At 39.3% G+C, this 26,135-nt stretch overlaps 1 protein-coding gene across 4 annotated transcripts; it reads left to right on the top strand.

Moving 5' to 3' along the window:
* The first annotated feature begins 919 nt into the window (after positions 1 to 919).
* Positions 920 to 26,135, top strand: MPHOSPH8 (M-phase phosphoprotein 8). Of its 4 annotated transcripts, XM_068930287.1 has the most exons (14): positions 920 to 1,221; positions 5,690 to 5,845; positions 6,767 to 7,621; positions 11,071 to 11,167; positions 12,288 to 12,539; positions 13,053 to 13,178; positions 13,265 to 13,353; positions 14,547 to 14,687; positions 15,522 to 15,608; positions 17,444 to 17,598; positions 20,031 to 20,185; positions 21,653 to 21,780; positions 22,385 to 22,468; positions 23,353 to 26,135. In XM_068930287.1, exons 1-14 carry the CDS (start codon positions 976 to 978, stop codon positions 23,392 to 23,394), a joined length of 2,613 nt encoding a protein of 870 aa, XP_068786388.1. In that variant the 5' UTR covers positions 920 to 975; the 3' UTR covers positions 23,395 to 26,135. The 4 variants fall into 4 exon arrangements, with proteins under 4 accessions (XP_068786388.1, XP_068786389.1, XP_068786391.1 ...); XM_068930288.1 differs by lacking the exon at positions 12,288 to 12,539; XM_068930290.1 differs by lacking the exons at positions 12,288 to 12,539; positions 13,053 to 13,178.

Genomic DNA, 26,135 nt, shown 5'->3' with positions numbered 1-26,135 from the left:
GTTCATACTGAAGCCTGACTTTCATTTAAGTGATGCGCGTTCTGTAAGAAACAGTTTCTGGGATACGTTAACCCTCTAGCACTAGGAAAGGCAGTTAAACAAGCAACTAGGATGGGGTTTCTTTGCTTTTTCTCACAAAAAAAGGTTATTCTTTTTCCTCGTGTGTATTACACAAAATAATTTCCCATAGGCAGGCACACCTGTTTTTAAGATGCAAAATACTATGATATTCAAAGGGGTTTTTTATTTCCCTAGTGAGAAAGCCCGTTTGCCAGTGGGACCGCCTAGCTCTTCCTGAGGCGTTTATATACGTGTCTTTTGTGCGTCTCCCCAAACCCTCGTGCCTCTGCAGCTGAAGAGTATCTCTGTGCCTGGATAATCAAACGCGCTCTGTCTTTTCATTTGGGCAAGGCAACCTCGTCTGGGCACTTCCATCTCTTGGCAGAAAGGTCAACAGTGCGAATACAAAACCCTGCTTTCGCTACGCCGTTAGGGCTGAGTGCCCTCCTCTCCCCGGCGACGGGCCACTGCCCCAGAAACTGAAACAGTACGTGGCTGCCGCGAAGGGCTTCCTGTCCCCAGGGGGGGCCCTGCCCGCCGCGCGTTGCGCCAGGGGTGCGGGCGGGAGCGGGCAGCCGGGCCGCTCCTCAGCGATCGCTCGCACTCGGGAAGGGCGGGCCGGGGGCCCCCGGGAGCCGCCGCGCGGGGCCCGGCGCTGACCGCCGCCCCCGCCCGCCCGGCGGCGGCTGCAGACGCGGCGGCCGCCCCCTGTCACGGCCCCGCCGCCAGCGCCGCTCATTGGCCGCACCCAGCTGCCAGGCTGAGGGCACGGAGGCCCCTAGGCTTGGGCCCCGCCTCCGTGCGTCACGGGCTGGCGGGGCGCCGATTGGCTGCGGCGGCCGCCCCGCCGCCTCCTCGCCCGGCGGTGGATGTCGCAGCCGCTTTTCCCCGTTGTCGTTTGAAATTCGGCCCAAGATGGCGGCGGCGGCCGAGAGAGGCGCAGAGGCGGCGGCGGCGGCGGCGGCAGCAGCGGCCAGGCTGGAGGGGGCGGCGGAAGAGGAGGAGACGGCGGCTGCGGCCGAGGACGAGGAGGACGAGGAGGAAGACGGCGGCGGCGGCGGGTCTGGCAAGGCGGCGGGCGCGGCGGCCGGCGGCGAGAGCGAGGAGGAGGAGGAGGACGTGTTCGAGGTGGAGAAGATCCTGGACGTGAAGACCGAGGGGGTGAGTGCGCGGCGGTGGCGCCGCCGCCGCCGCCTGTCACGGCCGCCCTCCCCGCGGCGGGGCCGGGTGCCTGGGCGGGCTGGCGCGCAGCCCTGCGGCCCGGCGGGGCCGGCGGCTCCCGGCGCTCGGGCTGCCCTGCCGCCGGGAAGGCGCCCGGGAGCGCGGCGGGCCGGGGCGGCCGCCTGCCTGCGCTGGCAGCAGGGCCGGCCCGGTGGGCTTGGTCGCGTGGTGCTCTCCCTCGCTTTCTCTGCAGCCAGGCTTTGCAGGCTGCACAGGTAGCGAGTGATGTTTCAGGCAGCTTTTCCTGCCCGTTTCTTCTTTACTTCACCAAAAACACGCGAAAAGTGCAGTTCCGTTATAACTGTAACTTAAAACGGTAGCAGCTATGCAAGGAAGCTTTTTTTTTTTTTAACTTGAGGTAAGACATATTTAAAATATCTTTCCTCCTTTTTCTTTTTCCTTGTAGTGTTAAACTACTCTTTGCTCTTCTGCCTGACCTATGATTATGTTTTGATGTAGGCTTAGAGTGCTGAAATGTGCAGGCTTGAATGTAGTGAAGAACTTGAAGTAGTTTAAAAGTATATTTACTGAGAAACGATACTGGCATATAAAATCTGTGAAAGCCTTATAGGCAGAGAGACTTTCTTTCAGTTAAAATAACTAACTATATTGCCCCTCCTCTCTTTCTTCAGAGAGAAAGATCATACGTTGTTCTCTTCCTTCTTTGAAAGCAGCCTGAATTGGTTGAAATTTTTCTAAAACTTCATAAACTTCAAATGCAAAAAATAACAAATGAGTCTGTGTTTGCAAGTTGTTTATTTTAACTAATTTATTAGTGTGACTTTAGGCTTCAGTCAAACACATGGTGGTATAGAAGTCTGCCTGCTTAGTGTATCAAGATTTTGAAACTCAGGTCAGAGAACCTTTGGACCAAGAATTTTTTTATATGTTCACGATGCTGTCACAGTTAGATTGTGTACTGATGCCTTAAGAATGTTATGCTTCAGAGATAATATTTGTAGTTTTGTCTACAAGTCGTTGATCCAAATAGTAAGTCAGGCTTAAATGCAATAGTACCCTTCCGTTACAAGGATGGAGCGTAAAACGTGTGTATTGGAGAGTCAAACCACTGCACGCGCTTCTAAAGAACATCGGTGTACTTGGAATACAGTCCTTTCTTTTTCTAAAAAAAACCAGAAAGTTTTATGTGCTGACAGGCATCTCCTACTCCCTTTTTCTGCCACCTTCTTCCTGTAAACAGCTTATTCTGTAGCAGGTCCTGAGCTATATACTGTTGGGTATGCGGAACTGAAAAAAAGTTATATTCAGTAGCATACGTTTAACGTAGTCTGCGTTTAACAGGAGGTTCCCAGCTTGCAGGTTTCCAAGCAGGATATGTGGCCTGAGCAGGTCGGCTGTGCTGGACAGGGCTGACTTGAGTGTACGGCCAGTTGTACGGCGCTGCCCGGAGAAGCTGTTGTTATTCCCTGCCCTGACGCTGCTGGAGCTGGTGGAGAGAGCCAGTGCTCCCAGAATGGGATTGGGCTGGGAAGTTGGACCTACTGATGGATGAAACGTTGAGGTGTCCTCTTTAAGACAGTTGGCAACAAAAGTTTGGGAATGTTCCTCTTTTGTATGCCTAGAAAGCTGCTTGTACTGTTCAAAAATTCTTCTACAATAACAGGCTCCAAGACAAATTGTGGCATAGCGTATAAGCAGGTAACCTTAATTTTACTCTTTAATTACGTGGCGGTATCCTCTTTCTGTAAGAGTTGATTTGGGCCATGACTAACTCTCATAGGAACTACAGCAGTATAAAAATGTTTTAAAATATTCTACCGTTTGTAAGTGACAGAACAAATAATGATATGTGTAAAATAATTTTGGCAGATGAGTGAAAGTCCCTGCATCTTTAGTATGATGAACATCAATCTCTTTTTTTCATTTAATTCTCTTTGATAAGCTGCAATTTTGTATCATTCATGTGTGTACTGAACACAGTCATTCAACAGCTGAATAGTCTCACTTTGGTTTCTTAAATGTAATGTAAACTGAAAGACTTACATTTACATTAGACTTTATTTTAGCCAGCTTTCTCAATTAATTAAAAAGGACTTCTGACTTCCTTTGTACCGGAGTTACAAAGGTGTAATGATAACTGTGTAGCTAACTCAGAAGTCCTGCATCTGGACTGGAGCAACCCTGTACTGTGGGGCAGGCGAGGGGCTGACTGACTAGGAAGCAGCTTTGCAGAAAAGGACATGGGGCACCGCATGAACAAGTTAAGTTGAACACAATTCAGCGGTTTTTGCAGCAAAGAGTTTTTGCAGCTTCATCCGAGAGCGTAGCCAGTGGATCGAGGGGGATATTTCTTCACCTCTACTCAGCACTGGTGAGACAGCATCTGGAGGGCTGTGTCCAGTTTTAGTCTCTCCAGGACAAGACCTGGACCTACTGGAGTGGATCCAGCAAAGGGCCGTGAAGATGATAAGGAGGCTAGAGCACAGGACGTACAAGGAGAGGCTGAGAGAGCTGGGTTTGTTCCACTTGAGGAGAGAAGGCTCAGGGCTGACCATAGCACTGCCTACCCTACTTAATGGGAGGGAGTAGAGTGGACAGAGTCAGACCCTTCTCAGAGGTGAACAGCGAAAGGGTAAGAGATAGCGGACACAAGCTGGAACATAGGGAAATCTGATTAGGTACTAGGAAAATATTTCTTGCTGTGAGGATGGTCTGGAGGAGCTATGCAACATCCATCCTTGGAGATCCTTGAAACTTGACTTGGCAAATGGCTGAGCAGCCTAATGTGGTTGGTTGGACCTGCATTGAACAGGGGATTGTGCTTGTTGGCTTCCAGAGATCTCTTGCGACGGAAATTGTTCTGCGATTGTAGTAAGAGGGTTACTAGTTGCTAATATGATGAGGGACCCCGTTAAAAGAAAGAAAGGCAGACAGATGAACGTGGTTTGATGCTGAATCAGAAGCATGTGGTTAAGTTAAATTGCAACAGGGGAAGTATACTACTGTGTTTGAATATAGGCTACTTATTTATGTGGCTGTGAAGTAAAATGCTAATAAAGATTGTAATCAGCTTGCTTCCTGAAGTTGAGTGGCATATATAAGACCTTGGAAAGCGGTTAACGGTACTCTGGCAAAAATATACAATTGTGAAAATATATTTGGTAAATGGCAGTGCTTCTGAGGATTCCCTTCTCCAAGCTTGATTAACAGCATAGGATCTTTGGGAGCATTATGAGCCCGTTTCTGAAAGACGGACAGACTGCTGTTTTGCATCCCCAAAGGTGCTTTGCTTAGTACATTTGCTGATTATAGACTTCCCTTCAGAAAATAAGTTAAGGAATGGTTATGCTGCCTGGTATTCAGTATGTGTTTATGTGGAAAGGGGATTTTGTTAAGTTTGGTGTTGGTTTTTGTCATATGTCTGTTTAGTGAGACTGCAGGTTTAATCATTAAAGATGGCCACACTGATTTCATAGGACGTGTCTGCCAGTGCTTTTCAGTCAAGCTTGGTGCAGAAGGCTGTGAGTTGCAACTTGTCTGGCAAAGTTAGGATTACGTTGAGTCCAAGCTAATAAGAATTGTCTCTCAGCAGGAAAATGAGTCTGTGCTGAGAGACGTAAGAATGCAGACTACTTAAATTATTCAGGAAAAGGGCAAGAGGTGATTTGGTAGAAATTTTTAGGTTTTGTTTTCTTTTGTTTTTTAATGGTAAAAGACTTTCTAACCTAGTGAAAAAACGGGAGAGAGAGAATAAAAGTTACATTTTTTCCTATAGGGAGGTTAAATACCATTGAAATAACTGGCCTAGGGCTGTGGTATGTAATCTTTACTGAAATCATCAAGAGCAACTCTGTTGAAACACAGAAATTCGGGTTTTGTCAAGATTTAGTTGAAGGACCCCGTTTTTTTCCTGACTGTTGGTATTTCAGTTTATCAGGAGCTGCACTGACTACAAATCTAGCCTAAGTTACAAATTCCATTATAAAATCAAATGAATGGTATGACTGCATTATTGATCGTTAGATTTTGCATAACTTTTCAGCAAAAAGAAGCAATTCAATCTTGAAATTTTTATAGCAGTAATATTAAAAGTTAAAAATATTAACATTTAGTTTTGCAGCTGTCAAAAAATCTATTGCTAAAATGACTGGGGCTGTATGATCTGTTCACTGCTGCTGCTTTTTCTGAAGAAATTTCAGATACTACAAATATTTTGGATAAAACCACTGACTTCTGAAGTGTTTTAACACCTCTCTAGTTCAGTACATGATGCTGATAGAAATAATGGAAGAAATTCTTATGTCGACTTCAGGTTGAACTCATTAAAATTCATTCTCATATATGTCAAGTGATTTATCCACCGAGATCCACAAGAATGAGTAGACAGAGCAATACTGTGCTGTGTTGTGTGTATGAAATGTTGCTGCTCTTGTCGTCGTTTTTACAGGGTAAAATTCTCTACAAAGTACGATGGAAGGGATACACCTCTGATGATGATACCTGGGAACCAGAGATTCATTTGGAAGACTGCAAAGAAGTGCTGCTTGAATTCAGAAAAAAAATTGTGGACAATAAGCCTAAACCTGTTAAAAAGGACATACAGGTGTGTTTCACCTTTTGGTATTGTATATTGAAGGCATCTTCCCCATCTAGGCTCTGGTAATGGCAGGAGGGAGAAAGGACGGCACTGGATATGGAATTAGGGAAGATTTAAATCTCTCCAGTCTGAAAGTGTTTTGTGCTTCAGGTGAAACTGAGTATTTCTGCTGCTCTGTGTTTAGGGAATTTGTTTGAATTGACGAGTTCACTTACAGACTCTAAATCCATCTCACCTTTATTTTGGTGTTTAATGGGACTATGTAAGTAATAGATGATCATTTTTATTGGTGTTCCAACAACATAAGCAGCCGCCTTTCCCTTTCCACACATACATTGTTGTATTCCTGAAGCTGGATGCTTTGCTCAGTTCCCCTTTCTGCTTCATATGGAAGAAGATGATGGCTTTTGCTTGTTAAATCTTGAATTAGATGAGGCGGGAGTAAAGGAAAAAAAATTAATTGCAAGAGTAAAGCATGTAGCCTTTTTTTTTTTTTTTTTAAAGAACTGTTCGATTAGCTTCAAAATCATGATTAAGAATCTTTTTTTGAAAGCTTGTACCCAACTTCTGGGAAAGCTGTAGATAATTTTTCAAAATCAAGTTAATTGGTTTTGATGTCGAAGAGAGTCAGATTGAGTTCTTTTCCGGTATCTGGCTCTGGGAGTCTGGTTGATCTAGTTTGCTCATGTGTTGATTCTGTTTCAAGCAGTTACTAGTGTGATTTAGGTAAATGAGATGCAATTCATAAACATTACAATTCTACAATTTGGCAATGAAGAATGATGTTTGCAGTGTTTAAAGACGTTGACTTTTTCCCCTCATCCTCACTACTTGTAATCATAATCTCTGTGGGTTTCATTTTTGTTTACACTTAAGTTATACGGCTTAATGGGGAAATAAATCTTTTTTTTTTTCCCTACATTATAGAAACTTTCTCTAAATGATGATGTGTTTGAAGCAGAATCTGACAGTGACTGGCAAAGTGAAACAAAAGAAGATGTTTCACCAAAGAAGAAAAAGAAAAAGTCGAAAGATGGAGAGGATAGAAGCCCAGATGATCTGAGGAAGAAAAAGTCTAAGTCTGCAAAACTCAAAGAAAAACCCAGAATAGAACGTGAAAATTCTTCAGATAGTTTGGTTTCGGATTCAAAACCGAAAAAAAGGACTTCAGAAAGCAGGGAGGATTCAAAAGATCCAAAGAAGCAAAAGAAAGAAGACACTAAAGAAGTCAAGAAAAAGAAGGGAGAAACTAAAGATTTAAAACTAAAATCTAAAGAGGACTCTAAAGAAAATAAAAAATCACGGAAGGAGAAGCATGGAGACCTTCAGTTTGACTCGGAATCAAGTACTTTAGATGATGCATTTTCTCAAGGAGCTGATAATGAAAATTCAGACTTATATTCTGAAAATAAAGGGGAGAAGCAAAAGGTAAAAAGTGGAAAGGAGAGGCTGGAACAAGAAATTGCTGAGAAGGATTCAATATCTGATAGGCATCTTGATGGATCAGCAAGTAATGAAGATGATAGTATTGAAGTTAAGGTTAAAAGAAAGAAGAAAAAACTTCAGAAAGTTGAAGATTATAAAGAGGAAGGTAGAAAAGTGGAGACTAAGGATACCTATTTAGAGAAGAAAAGCATGCACAAAAGGCAAAAAAGTCAAGAAAAAGTAAAAATAGTTGCTGCGGAGGTGGAGAAAGTGTCACCTGTTCCTGCACTGGTGCAGAAAGGCTTAAAATTGGGCACTGATGAAAGAGGACGCAAATCAACCGATTCAGCTGGGGAGGTAAGCAATGTCAACGCATCAGGGAGCAGGGGAGGAAAGGTGGATGTTTACCTCAGGCAGATACTTGAGGGACGTAGGCTGCTGTTTCTGGTTTCTAAGAGAAAAATACAAGTTGGAAAGTTTATGAGAAAGAAAAGAAAGGTAAGACCCCCTGTGCAGTCTGTGGGGAGAGACTGAAAAATTTCTGGATTCTGAACACTATGAAGGAGGGAACACCTTAGGAGAGAAGAGTGTCTTTAAATGTGATCTGAGTGGATACAAGGTATTGAAGGAAAGAGGCACATTATCAGAGGTGATCTTAAAGTTGTATTCCAAAACCAAGCTTATATATAATCAGTTTTTTTCCAAGTGTCCAGAAAAGTAAGAATTTATCCTGCTTGTTATGTTTATTTACTCAACATGAAATTTACTGGTTCTGCAAATATGTACTGTTACTTTTAGCCTCTTGTTTCCCCTGCCTTCCACAAATGCTTCAGTTTGACTTCTTTCCACTTGTATAGTCTGCTTGTACGGTAAGGCATTCATTCTTCTAGCGACTATTCATCCAGCGTTGCACAGCGAAGTGCACTTCTGAGGTAAGACGAACACTTGATCTTTCTCAAAAGTCAATCAGTCAGCACCTACCTAAGAACTGGAATGCTGAAATTGCTTCTGAACTCAGGTCTCCCAGGTAACTGTGCAGGTGGCTTGTCTTGCCAGAATTTCTGTGGTGTATATACAAGATGCTTAGTTTCATGACTTGATTCTGTATTGATTACAAATGTCGTATAGGCTCTAAGTAATCCAGTCACTGGTTAGCGTATTTCTTATCTTTATCCACTGAGGACAATATTGTTTTCAGAAAAATGGGGTGGTAAAAGAAAAAAAAATGTGTAGGTATGGAAAAAATTGAAGCAATATTTCTAGAATATTTCTGAGGAAAAGATACTTTCGGGGGGAAAAAAAAATTTTCAGCTGCTTGAAAATGCCCTAATACAGTTTGCAGTTTCAAAAATTTTGTTGGCTGCACAGAGGAAACCACTTTCTGATTTATAACAGGATTGCAGCCAAAATACCTTGAAACTTACTAGATTGCATTCTGCTTTCCTGAGGTCATACTTCCATGGCAGCAAGTGTTTCATTTCTGTAGGTTCAGCTGTGGTCCTCTGCTTAAGACTGTTGTATGTATAGAGTAGGCCACGTTAAGCATAAGCAAATTGATTTTTGGATAGAGAATAGAAATGTTACATGTAGTTGTACTCCAGAATTACTCCGTAAAATATTATTTTGCTGGAGCTTAATGGTGAAAGCTCTTGTAAACAAGGCTAAGCAATAGCTATGAGGCATAGCCACGTCTCAAAAAGTTATTTAAATAACTCTCCCGAGTATATTAATTCCTGAAATTGCATGGCCTTTTCTTATTCCAAGTATTTTTATCATGGTTTGAGGCAATAGTATTCATTAGAAATATCTGATTATAATCACTGATTTCTGCATCTTTGGAGTTCTGTTTTATTTACCAGCGATATAAAAATCCTGTCTCCCCAAACATGAAAAAAATCAGATGAAAATGTGTCTGCTTGTGACTTTTCAGCGAGCACAGCACCGTCAGTAAGCTGTAGGTCTTTCTTATGGTTGCATTCCTGGAGCTGCTGTAGATTGGATGTGCCAGGGAAGCAGAAGACAGTCTGCTCTTTGCTCGATTTCTGTAGGAAACTCGAACAAAGTTTTCTGTAACTGGTTATTCTGCAGAGCAGCTGTGGACTCGTTATGTGGGTGGGTTGGTGGGGGCCTTAGGAGTGTTTTGTTTTTGTATGGTGGGGTTTTTTTTGTTTTATTTTAACTTCACTAAGTTATTTTCCCAAATAGATTATTTATTCCAGGTATTATCATTTCACGTGTTTCAACTACACGTCCTTCCTTATTTAGCTGATCACAGAATACTGTCATGTCAATTTATAATATAACATTCTCTGTTTGAAGTTATTCCATATGTTGAAGCTTTCTCTTTGATTTGGCTCCAAAAATAAACATGTAGGGTATGTTATGAATCTAATTGATATCTAAAATCTGGAATAGAATTCAAGATTACTGTTTTTAGCAGCTCTTCTGTTTAGTAAGTATCTGGTAATCCCTTTGGTGAATTTTTATCTCCTCCTAATTACTGAGCATGTACAGGGAATAACAGCTATCTGTGCTACTCGTTAACCATGTTAGTGATCAAAAGCTGGGGTTTTGGATGGGGAGGGAGGAGAAGGATTAAATGTCTCAGTTCTGCTAACATGTTATGTTATATTAACTTTTTCAGTTTTAATTCAAGTTTGTCCTGTGTCTAGAAAATGGTAACATTTAAGGTTAAATTAATAGTCTGTAGGTCTTTTGGGGGTTTCTTTTGATGGTGGTTTTTCACAAAGTCCATGCAATTGCACATAGAAGGTAGTGTCGGGCTGACACAAAGCCATGTCCCAGAATGTGCGAGCTGAATGTAGAGAGAGGCTCATAGGAGGAGAAGGGCAGCCTTTGGTGGAGGTAGTTGAGTTTTATTCTGGTGGATTTGATTATATCTCCATATCTGCCATGAAGTCCTCTTGTAATACTGGATATTGCTAAATTCAGTCTTTTGTGTGGGTGCAATATTTTTGGTGGATTTTTTTTTTTGTGATTGTCCCTTTTTAAGAAATTACTGTTGCCACGATTTTCTTCATGTGTAAGTTGGGAAACCTAGAACCTTATGTGTACAAATATCTAGTGTTCTCAGTTACAGTTGAAGCCAGTGTTGTCATAACTACTTTGAGTACAATGCTATGAAGGTGCTAAGAACTCTTCGGTATTTCTGTTCTATTCAGGTTAAGCTTTCAGAACAAATAAATTAAGTTCATAATTTTAAATTTTCTTCCAGTAAATAAATACTTGCAGTCACTTAAATATTTCAGATATTTATTCATACTTCCTTATTTTGTAGCCTTAGTATGATGGGAGTTCAGTTATCTCAGTTACAGTAAAGAGAATGCCACTAACAGAGAGTATTAGTTTCTACCTGCTAACTACTCACAAATGAAGCTACAACTAACGTTTAAGACCTGTGTTGTTAAGTAGAATAGGTTTCCTGTTGTTTTTTGTCTTTGCAGGTTTTTTGTTCTCAGTTTGGCGAGTTGTGATGTAGTCTAATTTTAAATGTAAGCTGGTTTTGGTATATCTGCATCTCATGCCATAAAGCACCTTGCATGGCTGAGATGCTGTGAAAGTAAGAATTGAAGCCTTATCCTTTTATTTTAGAAATGGCATCTGTTCTCTTACTTGAGAAGCCTTCACAGAATAACTCCACTGTGACCAGTTTAATTTTTGGGCGTGTCCGCAAGTGTTACGTGCAGTTTTGAGTAGTGCTAATTCTAAGTGTATGGTCTCATTTGAGTGGTAAAAGGAGGTTCTTTTTTTCCTCCACCACTTTAATTTTTTTTTTTTTATGACAGGAGAAAGAAGTAAAGAAAAATGAAACAAAAGAAAAATCACAAAAAAAAGAGTCTGAGAAGGAAGAGAAGAGCAGAAGAGAACAAAAGGGCCTAAAAAGTAAGTGCCAGTTGCTTAAAAGAGAGAAGGGAAAGGCCATTTGGGGCATACTCCTCTTATTTCCACCAGAGCAGAATTGTGTGTTTCTGTAATGCACATCAGAAACATCAATTTCTGCTTTTATTTTTAGCAAGCAGAAGTCTGCTATTTAATGGCTTTGTTGGTATGTTAAGAGTATGAAGCATGAAAGTAATCTCGAGTTTTCATAGACAACTCAAGATCTTGCCCTTTTTCATTTGGTATTGTCAACTATGCTTCCACGTTATGCTGGTGATGATAATCTTTTTGGAGGAATTCATCTAACTCTTGACCATTTTCAGTGGTGTATTGACAATGCAATGAATTTGCACTATGTATGTTTAGAGAAGGTGGTGGTTTCCCTTGAGGTGGGTTTCTTGCCTCTTGCTTTAGCCACGAGGATGAGTTATATTGTGTAAGCCTTACAGTATCACCAAAACAAGATGCTCTGAAATGTGAAGAAAAACGTCTAGGTTGTGTGCCTGTTACTTCAATTCTAAGTAGTATAGTGCAATATTAACGTTACCACTCCTGATCTCAGCAAAATTCTGGGTGGTTTTATTCAGGATACATTTTTTTACTACTCTGATGATGAATTGAGGGGGAGACTAGGTAACTCCACTTTTTGATTATGAATGGGTGTAGGAAGAACTATGGTGTGCCAAATGGCTGCTATTACGGAAAAATCTTTCACTTGAAGTAGAATAGATATTTACAATGCTTAAAAAAAGAATCGACAAACAGACTGAATACTTATTGTTCTTTACATAGCATGTGTCCTTTGTACATTCATCAGAAATATTGAATGATATTTTCAAAGTATTGATTTATGCATAATTCTAAATTAATATTTTTCTTTTAAAGAGAAGATAGTACTGTGTTCACCGCAATCAACTCAAGAGTTGCCAAGGTAGCCGAAGGCAAACTAGCTCTCTCTAATTTTGGTTTATGCTATTAAGCTTATTGCCGTGCTTAAACAATGATTAACCTCTGAAAAGGGAGTAGGCTTTTTAAAATGGACTCTAGTCACTTACTCAGACTTCATGATGCAATAGTGACTCAAATAATCACTCTTGGTATCTGTCTTTAAACTATATTCTAGGCTATAAGGACATCAAAAGTGCATTTGACTTGTTTAATGTAGCTTCAGAGGAAAAAAATGAATATTCTGAGAATAACCGTAAAAGAGAAGAATCTTGTCTAGACTATAAATTTGTGGAAGAATTAAAATCAAAAGACAGCAAGGTGTACAAGGAAAGGAGGAGTATAAGAGACGAGACAGATACATGGACTTACATTGCTGCAGAAGGTGATCGAGAAGTAGTGGATGTGTGTCAAATGGAGGAGAACTCTGGTGAGCAGTAGTGACAAACCTAAGGGAAATTTGAGCACTTGCATTTAATTTTTTTCTCCGCTCCTAGTTACGTCTTTTGGTGCTCCAGTTCTTGTCTCATGGGAGGCTCAAACAATGTTTTTATTTAAATTTCGCTGATAATTTTTCATAGTATGCACTATGTTTTTCCTGTTACAGTAATGGAGCGTTCATCATTTGTGAACGCTTCAGCCTAGTTTCTTAGACCAAATGAATGGGTGGTTTCAAGCAAAAACTTACTGTTGGCAGTTGCACCCTCCCCTCCCCCATTTTTTTTAACTTGCATTTTATGTCTCTCTGTAATGTAGCCTTCATTATTTGGAGCCATTCCGCACTGAATTTCGGAGTTAATTTGAATGAAAAAAAAAAAAAAAAAAAAAAAAAGGTCGCACTGCCGATCATTGAAGGAGTGGCAAGCAGTGAATGAGTTGGCAATTTATTAGTTACTTGTTACTTATTTTATGGTTTTCTTCTATAAAATCAAATATATGATAGATGGCAAGCAACAAGTCTTGAGTTTGGGTATGGACATGCAGTTAGAATGGCTGACACTAGAAGACTTTCAGAAGCATCTTGATGGAGAAGATGAGAATCATGTCTCAACAGAACCGATATCAAGTAGTGAGTAGTTGCTGGGAGGAAGGGATATTTCTTATCTGTCATTTCGAAGAGAAATATCCTATATCTTTATTAAATTTATTTTACAGCTCTCCTGAGGGATGCTGTTAAAAATGGAGATTATATGACAGTGAAGATGGCTCTTTCGTCAAATGAAGAATACAATCTAGATCAAGAGGTAATTCTTCTGGGGGGGGGGGGGGCAAATTATTGAAAAAATACAACACAAATTTAGAATATTTTAAAAGATTTTCCCCTCCCTTGCAAGTAGCAGATTCCTGTCTCACCTTGTGAACATAAGCACAAGAGAAAAGGCAGAGTAGAATTTGAGGTTTCAATATTTGTTCCTCATTTCTTCTAAAGAAAAAGTAAAGCTTGACAAAAGTATCCCAATAGCCAGATTAGCAACAGAGTTGCCTGGTGGATTTAACTGAATATTAAATGTAGGACTCTACATGGTATGAGGTATGATGAAATCTGGCAGGTCAAGTGACTAAAATAGAAAAATATCTATACAAGCAAACAGAAATAGAATGTTCTGTTTGGCTGACGGGACCGCTTCACTCCATTTGAAATTTGATTTCTGCTGCTGCTTCATCTGCGCTGTGCTCTAATTGTTTTTTTCTTTCAAGGATCTTTTGAGATCCTTTCAAAGGAAATTCTGAGAATTAAAATCTTACACTTGCATTTTAACTGGTGATCTTGTTTACTTATGTTATGTAACATTTTGACCATAAATCATGCTAAAACTTCTGTTGGGTAGCAGTAAAGGTGTCAAGTGAATTACTGAGGCAAGTACGTGATTTTTGAACTGTAGTATCTGGTGGAAAATGCAAGAATGAGGAGACTGGCCACTCGGAGATCTCTTCATATTTATACTTGGATTAAATCTGAAAGCAGCTTTGTGATAGTAGCTGACTTAAGCCCACAAAAATGAAAAAAACCCTTTTGTTTCTGAATGTAGAGTACCTGAATATAAGTTGTCTTGGGGTGTTTTGTTTTTAAATAAATTTGAGCTATTGTCTTCATTAGGGATCAAGGAATGGAGACGTTTTTGTGGGTTTTTGTTTTGTTTTCTTTTCTTGGACGGCTGCCAGTTCTTCTACAGTCTTGTGGTTTTCCCACCCTCAAATACCATTCTGATCTTTCTTGTTGCTCTGCTCTTCAGAATATTAAATGTTTTGTGGGTTATGGGGCTCACAGTAAGGCCTGTAGAAGAAGAGAAGTAGGAGCTGATAGATTGTCAGTGTCTTGTCGTTATGTATGTGTGAATTCTTTTGTTTGGACCTTTTTTGTTTGTTTTTTGGTGAAATCTCTTGACGCGTTTGCAATTTGTTCTGCAGCTTTGATTTATGGCAATTGTTGTTGCAGGACTCAAGTGGAATGACCCTAGTAATGCTTGCTGCTGCAGGTGGGCATGATGACCTTCTCCGGGTCCTAATCAGAAAAGGAGCTAAAGTAAATGGTAGACAGAAGAATGGAACAACTGCATTGATACATGCAGCTGAAAAGGTTGGTTTCTTCATCATATTTATAGTTCTTGGCTGTCGTATTTGCATGTAAAACTGGTAACGAATTTAGATCCCACCCTCACTCTGCCCTTTGGATAACGCCTAAAATGTAGGCAGCTGGGCGCAGCAGGGTGACCTAAACTGCATAATTTAGATGGCTGTGGTTACTGTAGCGTAAAAAAAAAAGTTTAGAGACATCCTGTAGGTGATCCCAAAACCCTGCCCTGAGGAGGGACTATCATAGGGCTAGCTAGAAGGAAACATGAGGCAAATGGTAATTCTGAACTTATGCCTATCTTGGGGGCTGAAGGTCTTTAGAATTGTTTATTACGTTCTCTGGCTACACAGGATCTGAGCTGGGGAGACTTTGAGAGCAAATCTCTCATTAAGCAGGGTTTAATACTTGAGAGTAGGGCGATAGAGACGGTGGCAAGCCCTTCTCTCAAATTAAGACTAACTTGACTACTGATTTAAAGGATGTTTCACGGAGCGCACTTTTGTTGTTCAAGTTGACTCATTTGCTCTTAGGAGTACAGGAAATAGAAGGCCGAAAGGGAGCTTAATTCCAGTTTGGTGATTAGGGCAGACCTGTCTTCTTCCGGGGGTGTTTCTTATTACGGGATTTAGAAAAAAGTAAGAACTGTAGATACTCCAGGCCATCTACTTGCCTGAGTATAAATTGCTCTTTATGAGCAATAGGAGAGAACAACGTTAATTGTGTCATGGCTCGTGTTTTGGATTTTACTGATGGATGTTAAATAAAGGTTTTCTTATGTTCTGAAACCAAAACACAAAATATTCTATACTTACTTGTGTTGTGATTTTGTTTTTTAAGAATTTTCTAACCACAGTAGCTATTCTTCTGGAAGCTGGGGCATATGTGAACATGCAGCAGAGCAGTGGTGAAACTGCCTTAATGAAGGTAAATTCAGTCCTGACGTGGTTTAATAATAGATAATACTTGGCCTTTGACAAGCTAATGGAGGGCTGAAGACATAGGCTCATTTCCAGAGTTGGTTTAGTCAGGGAACGTGTGCTACGTTTGAAATAGAAAATTACTCTTAGTTTTTCCAGCCGGTGCATTGATCCATCTTTTAACATACTACTTCAAGCAGTGGCTCCACATGCCGTCAACACAGTGTTAAATGTAGTTCATCATCTTCTTCCACTGTCTGGGTCTGGGGTGTGGTCTTAAAACTAAGATAATCTGTTTGTTAGCAGGAACACAAAAAACTCCAGAAGGGAGCATCTCTCACCTGGGAGATGCTGTGATTGTAAATTGGATCTCTTACTGGGATCCTGGGATGAAGAGACTCTTCTGTGCTCTCCGTACACACACCCTAAAAGAAAGAACACTGTATTTTGTTCTACTGGGAAAATGTCAAGACCTTTAAAAGAGTCTTTGTTCTTCTTACTGGTTTCTAATTTTTGGTGGAATTATCTGATATTAAAATTCCCCTTCCTGATAAACTTACTGCAAAAGACATTACAAAAAATTTTCTGTCCAAGATGGTAACGGTGGCGGTTCTCTCTTCCCTTCCGCAAGGCTTAGCAAGCCTAGGGAATTCACATCTTCTGTAAAGAACAGTCATGATAGGCTTGTGGTGACTGGGCTCAGTCACTTTAGCCCAGATTTTTCAGATTTCTGGCTACCTCCATGAACCTCTCTTTTGAGCTTTGCAGGTTTTGAAGGCGTGTTTTTCATGTTTAATGCATGGCTATACATACCGCTAATGGGCTGCCTGCAATTATTTATTCTGGATACTTGTTTTGCTGTGCAGGTGCGAAGGACAGGGTCTTTGTTTCCAGTAACTTACTGGTCAAGTGTTAAGTGTGTTTATCAAGTCACTTTTATAAAACCTTATGTGTTGGATCTTACTTTAAAAAAGTTGTGACGCTTTATTCCTTTCTATGAGGATTTTTTTATTTACTTTTAAGATTATGGATAGAAAGCACAGCTGAAAGTTCACATGTGAAACAAATGGCCAGTTACCTTCTGCAAGGCCTCATGAAGACAGAAATCTCTGTTGTGCGTTTTTCTAATTCTTTTGAATTACCTACTTGAAAACGAGCAGCCAAGAGTACTTGCGTTCCTCAAAGCAAGGATTTCTTTAGGCTTTCCTGTACCATTGTCAAGACCTCAGTTGAGATGCCTTGAAATTCTTGCAGACAACACTAAAAGCCGTGGACGCTTAACGCTGTTGGTACAGTAACTAACGTTTAAATAATAGCTTGGGGCACGTTGTCTTAACTTACTGTACATCTGAAGTCGCATTTGAACTGAGACTTCTAGAAACAGACACTTTAAAGTGTTACTTTAGTCATTCTGAATACTTTACAGAAACCCATTTATTTTGGTTAACAGTCGTAAGAAACTTTGTAGTTTCTATAGACTAGCAGAATACAGTCGTCTTTATAGATTTTTTGTTTTGTTGTTGTTCTTCCCTTTTTGACTTTACATTTTTTTCTCATTAAGTGCATTTGGGAACCCTGAATGTTGATACTTCTGTGGAATCCGGTGTGTAGTATTGCCTGGATAAAAATAAAATATTTCTGCAGTGTGATCCTAAGTTCCAAGTTCTGTTAGCTTTTAAAGGGTGAATGCTTTAAGACGTCTTTTCTGAACTGTAACTAATTGTGGATATTTTTTTTTTTAAATTCACTTCAACTATTCTGCTTTCTTCAACGTTTTGGTTTTATTTTAAAGGGATTGTTGTTGTTGTCCATTCTTCCCCATTGTACTCACTTTCTGCACAGGCCTGTAAAAGAGGAAATTCTGATATTGTGCGACTTATGATTGAAAGTGGAGCGGACTGTAACATTTTGTCAAAGCATCAAAACAATGCACTTCATTTTGCTAAACAGTGTAATAATGTACTGGTATATGAGCAGCTCAAGAGTCATCTGGAAACGTAAGTAAACTGTATTTTGAATTTTGTGTGTGTTCTGGTAAAGTTTGAAATATTGGACGTGTCAGTTTTGGTTTAAGTCATGGGGGGGGAAAGGGGTGATGTCAGAAAAGAACACAGATCTAAGGGCAGGAAGCTAACTAAGAAGTGATGTGAAATGGAAAGGTGAAAAGGGGAATTGCTGGAAGTGAAAGACATTCTTCAAACTAGAAATACAGCAAACAGGAAAATTTTTGAAGTGCATAGACACAAGACAGTTCAATGTAAATTCTTATTAAGAACTCACTAAATAAAGCAATTTGCCTAAAAGCATTAAAAATCGATGAGGAATTTTCTTCCCTCCCCCCCCCCAAAAAAAAAAAAAACATGAAAAGTCTGAAGATAGGAGATAAAATTTAGATGCTGTTGACTATTTACTCAGTTTTGAGCTGAGGGTTCAAGAACATCATGCCAGAGAGGTGAAGCTTTCAAGACAGTAAATGATGGAAGTAAAAATCTTAATCGTTCAATAGAATGACTTAAGAGCTGTGCAGTGTAGGTAGAATATGGAGTGTTCATGTGGTATGATCATGTAAAATACACTGAATTGATTGGATGCCAAAGGGAGACAAAAATAGATGAGGAGGAAGAGTAAGCTCCTCCTTAAATATCAATTTAAAAGTATACTCATGAGCTAACCTATTAGGTCAGAAGATCTTAACCAAGAGTTTCTAAACTTGGATAAGTATTTAAAGATGATCTTAGCGCTTCCCTTTACTATTTGATGCCTTTTCCAGTTCATTGCCTGTTCAAAATCTGTCATCTTCAGTTTTGACTATCCTGAAGAATGAGCTTTGGAAGATCTTGAACTCATAATATGAATAATTATCTGAAAACATCAGTTCCGTGCTTCTTGTCAGTCAAAAAGGAAAATAATATAGTAGGAGAGGAACTGAAAATAAAATGTAAATCCATGGTGCCCATGTTTCTTAAATAACACGTGCCATTGCAGTCGCCGTGTTTCAAACACAAATGAAGCGTTTGAAGGGGAAAAAAGCTGGAAGGGAAGGTAAAGATGATCGGAGATAATGGAAGTGAGTAGCTTTCGTAGGGATAGGCTAAGTGAGGCGGAACATGTCACCTTGGAACAGACTGAAAGATCACAATGTAAAAAAAGAGAATACTTTAGAAGTCCTCCGTCCAGTTAAATGATTAAGTGACAGGCTTGAGGCAAAAATATTTTTGCACAAAACAATTGAATTATGGATCTTGCAACTGTAGAAAGTTTAACTCAAATACATAGCGGAGTTCAGAAGGGATTAAGCAGGCCAGAAGAGAGGTATGATCTGAGTGCACTCTGATTTTGGATGTCTGAAGAGCAGTGACTGCCGGAAACCAGGACACTGTACCAAGAAAAAGACAACTTTTATAACTTCCCATATTGTTTATACTGTTTCCTCTAGCATCTGGAAATAAAAGTAGATAGGCGTTCCAAGCTGGCTTTGATATGACAGTTCTTGTGGTTTCTTTCAGCTCAAACACTTCAGTTTTAGGTTCCGGAGATGATAATCTCAACTAGCATAAAAGGGAAGAACGCTCTGAAAAATAGCTGAAAAAGCTATAAAGCTGAGAGTCAGGGCCTCCAGAGTTCCAGTTACAACCTTTGCCTTGAAAAAGCGTTTAAAACCTGTTTGTATGAAAAAAGCCTTCCTAAAAGGATTACTTCATAAACCTGCTTGTAAAAGTGACAGTTACTATTGGTTAGATGTGGACTCTCTTTTGAAGGCTAAGTTGCCTGCTCAAATTCAAAAAAACAAAAAAAAAAACCACCCTTTAATTTGGCTCCATCTGGCCATTGGCTTTTTAATGATAGTGTTGCTACTTTTAAACTGCTTTTAAACTGCATTTTAGTAGAGTTTAATTGGGAATTGCATTTCTGCCAGCTTAGTATCATCAGTAAAATTATACAATGTTTTATTTATTTATTTATTTATTTTTATTTATACATTGTACTTGCAGTCAGGTCAGCGCAGCAGCCATGCTGGGGAGGCAGCTGTCTATTTCTGTGCAGCAGAATCTGTGTTGCAATACAGCAGAATCAGTCTGACTGTACAGATCAATGTTTCAGGGACACCTTTCTACATACAGTTTTCAAAGCCTGTGGCTAGTGAGAATTTTTGGAATCTGCTGCAGTGCGCTTGTCTCAGACTTTTATTTTCGTGGACCTGATAGATGAATTTCACAAACAGATCACTGATAAAATGTTTTATTAATAAAGTATCAGGACCTGGGGTTCATCTATGCATAAATGCTAATGATGAAGGCATTCACTCCTGAAATCAGGAATCTAAAACAGGTAATCTGGAATCCTTTTTTGCTTCAGCTCTCGTTAAATCTCTGTCTGGTAAAGTAATTTTAGTATATGAAGTACAAGCCTCACTTGTTTGCTTGTTTAGGCTCTCAAGAGTAGCCGAAGATACCATCAGGGATTATTTTGAAGCTCGTCTTGCTTTGCTGGAGCCAGTCTTCCCAATCGCATGTCATCGTCTCTGTGAAGGGCCAGACTTTTCTACGGATTTTAACTATAAACCCCCACAAAATGTGCCAGAAGGTAGTTCCAAAAAAAAAAAAAAAAAAAAAAAAAGTAGAAAGAATAGTGTGTTTGGAAACTTCTTGTCTGCCTTTCCAATATTTATACATTGAGGGTGCTGTTTATAATCAAAGACTGTGGATTGTAGGAGTTGATAGTGGGAGGTACTGTTTTAGGGAGAAGAGGAGCAAAGTTTTGATGCATCGTGAGTGGGTTTTGTGTGTTGCTTCCCCACCTCCAAGAGTTGGTGCTGTCACACAGGGCACCTTCTGCTGTTTATGGGTTATACTGGCTATATGACAAGTATTATAGGAAAGGAGTGGTTTACCTTAAAAAGAACAATTTTGAAAAATCTTAATTAAGAGCATGCTCCAAAAAGAAAGTAGTGGATCATCCTCTTTGTGTACGGTACCTAACACGCTGCTGTCCTGGGAGTATAGTAAGGGCGCTCTTACTCTTACTATACTTCTACAGTACAGAAGTACTGTAAGGGCAATCTTACAGTACTTCTTACAAAGGCAGTCTAGAAGTACTGTAAAAAACAAGCCAGTGTCAGTTTGCTGTTCGGAGACAGTCAGCTCCGTTTTGTCCTTAGGCCCCTGTGAAAAGCTGTGAATCGTGTTTTCAGGACGTTTTGGAACGTTTCCTCATTCTGTCAGGAATCTGGATAGCAATCTCTGCTCAGCTTTGGGGGATGGTTTTTTTGCCTTTTGAGTTTATCAGGGAAGGAGAATCATTATCTACTGATACTGATTTTTCTCTAAATAATACATTACTGTGACTGAATTGTGGCTTAAAGGTTGTAAGTGGTTGAGTTGGTCCATTTTTCTATTTAGGAACTGGAGTATGAGTTTCAGTGTTTTCCAATTCTTGATTAAATATGCTTTATAGAATTAAGGAACATTATATTTGTTCATGGGTTAAGAGAAACTTGAGGTATTTAAGGGTATTGAAGATTCTTGCTCGTTAAATTTCAGTTCCTAAAATCTGTAATTGTTGAGATTCAGTTTCCCTTCCCAAGAGAAAACACAGCCCAGACTACATTAAATTTTACAACTCTCTCTAGACAAACCTATAAACATGGAGGTGAAGTACACATGAGAATTGCTATATCCGTTTTGCTTTTTCATCTAGTAGCCACATAAAACTGTTCCTGCTGTTGGAAGACCTTAACTTAGTGACAAAGGCAGTTGCGCTCTGAGCCTGGGTTGGGAGACTGGAGTTCTGGTAGTTCTGAACTGCGTTATTGCTTTGATGCTGCATCAAGTTCAATATTTATGCTAAAAAAAAAAAAAAAAAAAAAGATTTGAAAGTGTCCAGTGCATTGCCTTTAGTATGTAGTGTGCAGTGCTGTGTAATTTTGAAAAAAATTCCAGCTCTTCAGAAATGACAAGGGGCTACAGTACCTGTGTAGGTTGTCTTCAGAAATTGTTCTAAATTCTGGGTCTTCTTTCAGGGTCATATGACTTACTTGTCTTCCCTTCCTAGGATCTGGAATTCTTCTGTTTGTTTTCCATTCAAATTTCTTTGGTAAAGAAGTCATTGCTCGACTCTGTGGACCATGCAGTGTGCAAGCTGTGGTTTTAAATGATAAATTCCAGCTTCCTGTATTTTTGGTAAATCTTCCCATATAACTAATTGAGTATAAACTGCTTTATAAAATCTTTATAGAACAACCTGGCTTCCTGGATTTTGAGTATTGTAATTGTAATATTGCAGCATTTGCTTGTCACATTGGGGGTGGGGGTGTTACATGAAGCTTGATTTTTTTCTTTTTATATACAGCGGAACTGCAAAGCTTGCAGATATCGGATTCCATTTAAAAAATTATGCCTTAAAAGGCAGGGACATCAGAATTTAAGGTATGAGCAGGCAGATGAGATTTCTGAATTTAAAAGCTCTTTTACTTCTCAAATTCACCTAGCCTCTCAAATTTTTGACCCAAGTTATTTCAGTGTAAGTACTTTGTATTGTTTTAACAACCTTCCTCATATTTCTAGTGATTTCTATTTATATTTTTTCTGTTAAATGCATCATTATGCACACTTTTTAAAGTCCTCTTATTTTTCTCTGTGGTTGCACCAAAGGGTCTTTACAGTATTCAGGACTTTTTTTTCAAAAATGCGTAGGTTGAATGCCATGTTCTAGAGTCTGCTCATATAGCATGTTTGGCCACATCCTGTCATTAACTTGCTCCTTTTCTTTCTTTTTTTCTTTTAGGATAGTCACTTTATTTATTCCTTCAGCCCTACTGCAGGCCTTAACAAGCTTTTTATACGGTTGGCAGAAGCTCCTACTGCCAAGGTACAAACTGCTCTCAAAATACGTATGTTAATTTGTTGTGCAGTAACTCCTCCGTAGTCTTAAGTGCTTCTAGTTGTATGTTGTAAATGTAAAACTACTTAGGATTTCTCACTTTCTCCTCAACCCTGTTCCCGTTAGTTAAGGTTCTGTCTGGTGAGGTTGGCAGAACTCAGATAGGAGCACTACTGAGGAGAATGTTAGTGCCATCTTAAGTAAACATGTTCCTGCTGTAGCGGGAGCAGTTATTGAGCCAAGATAAAGTAATGTTATAGTTGAAAATTCTTTCTGTCTGTATTGCAAATTTAACAACTAACAGATGCATGGAGTGTCAGTTGTCCTTCTGCATGTAGCAGCAGACACTCTGCTTCTGTGATTAGAAGAACTTGGAAGCACTTACTTAAAAAACGCAGTATGCTTTTAAATAGTCTGCATAACCATGTTGTATGCGTTCAGATAATTTTGGCAGTAGTCCCAAGAGATGTTAAAAGATGATTTAACAGGTCCTGTTGTGGTAGCACTATTCACAGAAGAAATACCTGTAAATTCTCTAGATCTTCTGAATTAAGACTTCCCCTACTCTTAAATTTTTTTACTGTACTTGAACACTTTTTAAGTAATACTAAGTCATCAGTATACATATGCGAATAGAAGTGTACATGTATGTCTCCAGAGTGGGAGTCAACTGTTTAAACACCTTCCACTAACGTATGTATTTGAATTTTTTTCCCAAGCCTGTCTGTCTGTTTAGTGGGTACAGATTGTAAGCAACTTTTGCTTGCTCAGCCACTAGCAACCTTTTCTCGTGCTATTCTTAGGCTGGCAGAGGTTTTTAACACAGGTACGTGAGAACAGTTTTTATATGCAACCTTTGTTTGCTTTTACAGGTAAAGCTGCTAATAGGAGCCTACAGAGTGCAGTTGCAGTGACCTCAAAGTTGCAAGCGTGTTGAACAGACTGACTTTTTTTTGATATACTTCTGATTCCTATGTTTAGAGACTGACAAAGCAGTTTGGAACTTTTTGGCACCACACTCTTGAGACTAAGTCCCATCTCACTGTCCTTCATTGGCAGTCATATAGGAAAGTATGTGCTGGGGAGCAGGTGAACATGCTACACTGGTGGGACAGGGTTGTCAGTTTTTTGGGTGGTGTTTTTCTCTTTTTTACTTTGTACAGATGTAGATGTAAGTATTTGTGCCAATACATATAATTCTGTTTTTCTTTAACTTGTGGAGTCCAGACTGCGTATTTCAGCTTTTCCACAATGTGGAATGGTGCATATAAGAACTATTTAACGTAACTACATGAAATGTCTTTTTTAATAGAAAAATCTTTTCCATTTGTAAACTAAAATTTTCTACTTGTCCTAACTGCAATGTTTCTATGTAAAATGCAAAACTGTCATGTTCTTAGAGCTGTGGGCAGAGCTACCGTTTGAAGTTACGGCATTAGACTTGACTCTGAGTTGCTAGGGGCTGTGTTCCGCTTTGAAGCGTTTTCTACTGTGAGAAAGCAGTTATGCTTAGTGATTCCCTTTAGACAGCCACAGTTAAGTCTGTTTGCAGGCATGAACAAAAAGATCTGAATAGGCTTGATTCTTAGAGGATCACAGTGGGAATCCTAGTTATATCAGTGTTTTAAAACTACTTTTGTATTAGAGAAGCAACTGATAGTTCTACAGTTATCTTAACTTCTGAGTACTTAGTCAAGTGACAGATGGGAGAACAAATACAAGCTGAAAACAGTAAACCAGAAAACTTGTACCTACTTTAAATGTGCAGGCAATGCTTTTTGTAGACAAAAAGATACACAGAGGATTTCAGATATTCTAAACCTGACAGATAAGAACGTGTATTGCCCTCGAATTCAAATATTCAGTTCCTCAGTGCAAAGAGCTGCTATCTTTTTTTTAATTTAACTGACCTATTTTATCAGCTGACAGCAGTTCTGTAACGGTTCTGTGCTATAAAATACAAATGTAAAACTTCTGCATGAAGTATAGAAATTTTTTTTTTTGTTTGTAAATTAAACAACCTCTTGAAAAGTAAAAAAAAAAAAAAAAAAAAAAAAAAATCCAGATTGTGCCTTTGCTGTTCTGGTTGCCAGGTGTAGTTTACATGCCGCTATGTGCCTATATTGTTAACAAAACTATTGTGGATAGATTCTTACTGCATTTGAGTGTTCACCATCAAAATGGTGCAAATGTATTATGTATCCTTTTAAAAACTGTGACTTTTCAATGTAAAGTTCAATGAACCAATTTTTAATTTTTGGTTCTTAGAAGTTTAAAACTTTCGTATTAAGAGATGCCAAATTACAATAACTAAGCACACTATTTCTATTTTGTGGAATGTCACATTAAGCTAAATAAAACTAGAACAGCAACATGACATATAAATACTCACTTCTACTTCCATTTAAAATAGCTGCCTATCTTTTTGCTTAAACAGTATTGATATTAACAAGTCTGGTTTTGAACAGACTTGTTACCAACACCTCTTTTGAAATATGCTAAATACCTCATTGTTTTGCTAAAGCCTAAACACCTGAGATTCAAGAACGAGCACTGGTTGAGAATCAGGTATGTTCACTACCAGCACTTGGGAGTTTTGTGTAGCTGCATTTCTTTGTAGTCACTGTTCATGAATTTTTAAACTTAGGTATCATGAAATAATCCTGAAAGATAAATAAGGATAGGGTATATTCTTAAATGTTTTCATATATTGGAGTGACAGTTTTCATGTATTGTGATTACCCATTCCTCAGTTATTCCTGCATTGTACATTTAACAGTATAGTGTATGTGCGATAAATTGTGTATAGTACACCTCAGTGATAAGTTTGAGTTGTTCAAGGACTGTAAAAGGTGGGAACAGAAGGTTTTTGAACAAATGTCCATACAATAATTTAGCGGCTATTTAGATACTGTTGTACAGTCTAACCTAAAAAATTAAGTAATGCTCCAAGAGTTGTCATAGTAACTAGTTTGTCACAGGTTGTATTTGAGGCTTGAGGAAGAGAGGGAGGAATTTTACGAGCAAGAGGACTAAAATTGAGTTCATGATGCTCTTATTTAAGGGATGGTTTTTACAGCCATCTCTCTCTTTGGTTGGTGATACAAAGATCCCTGCAGAAGATGCATAAAAGGCTTACTGAAAAGGTGTTTGAAGCTGTTGTGTCTAATTTACTACATGTTCTTACCCAACTGCTAAGAAAAAGTTTTGGTGGTCAAAGAAAGAAGAGAAAGTAGCTACAATAAAAGCCAATTCTTTAGGCACTCTGGAGAAATACTTCTGAAGTATTTACTCAGTTTCTTCTCGCTGCTATCAGCAGAGCAAGGCAGCTGGGGTAACTATAAACTGCCATGGCAATAAATTGTTCTGAAGGCTTGCATTCAGTACTTGCGTTCCTGGCTTGCTTCAGAGATACTGGGAGTTGGTGGATGGTGCTAGCTGACTTTCTCACAGGCTTTTTGGGCTTTGAGCACCCGTTTTAAAAAGGAGGAGATGTTTTATGATCACTCTGGATGGAAGAAAGCTGTTTCAAGACATAACCGGAAAAGTTAATGAGTCCCTGAGACAGTACAGTCTGCAGCAGCAGTCTCAACCAGTTAGGATTGTTTGAAGTATCTGAGGACTGTCCTAATAAATTCTAGTCTACACACCTTTA

This window comes from Struthio camelus, chromosome 1, assembly GCF_040807025.1.
Source record: "Struthio camelus isolate bStrCam1 chromosome 1, bStrCam1.hap1, whole genome shotgun sequence".
NCBI lineage: Eukaryota > Metazoa > Chordata > Aves > Struthioniformes > Struthionidae > Struthio > Struthio camelus.
Note: the sequence above shows the minus strand (reverse complement) of the source record. Positions and strands in the feature narration are given on the sequence as shown.

Bases quoted from the DNA above. Each gene is read 5' to 3' on its own strand.
- MPHOSPH8 (XM_068930287.1), top strand. From the start codon at position 976: ATGGCGGCGGCGGCCGAGAGAGGCGCAGAGGCGGCGGCGGCGGCGGCG. The intron at 5,846-6,766 runs GTGTGTTTCACC...CCTACATTATAG, and splicing joins CTGTTAAAAAGGACATACAG to AAACTTTCTCTAAATGATGA. The intron at 14,688-15,521 runs GTTGGTTTCTTC...TTGTTTTTTAAG, and splicing joins TGATACATGCAGCTGAAAAG to AATTTTCTAACCACAGTAGC.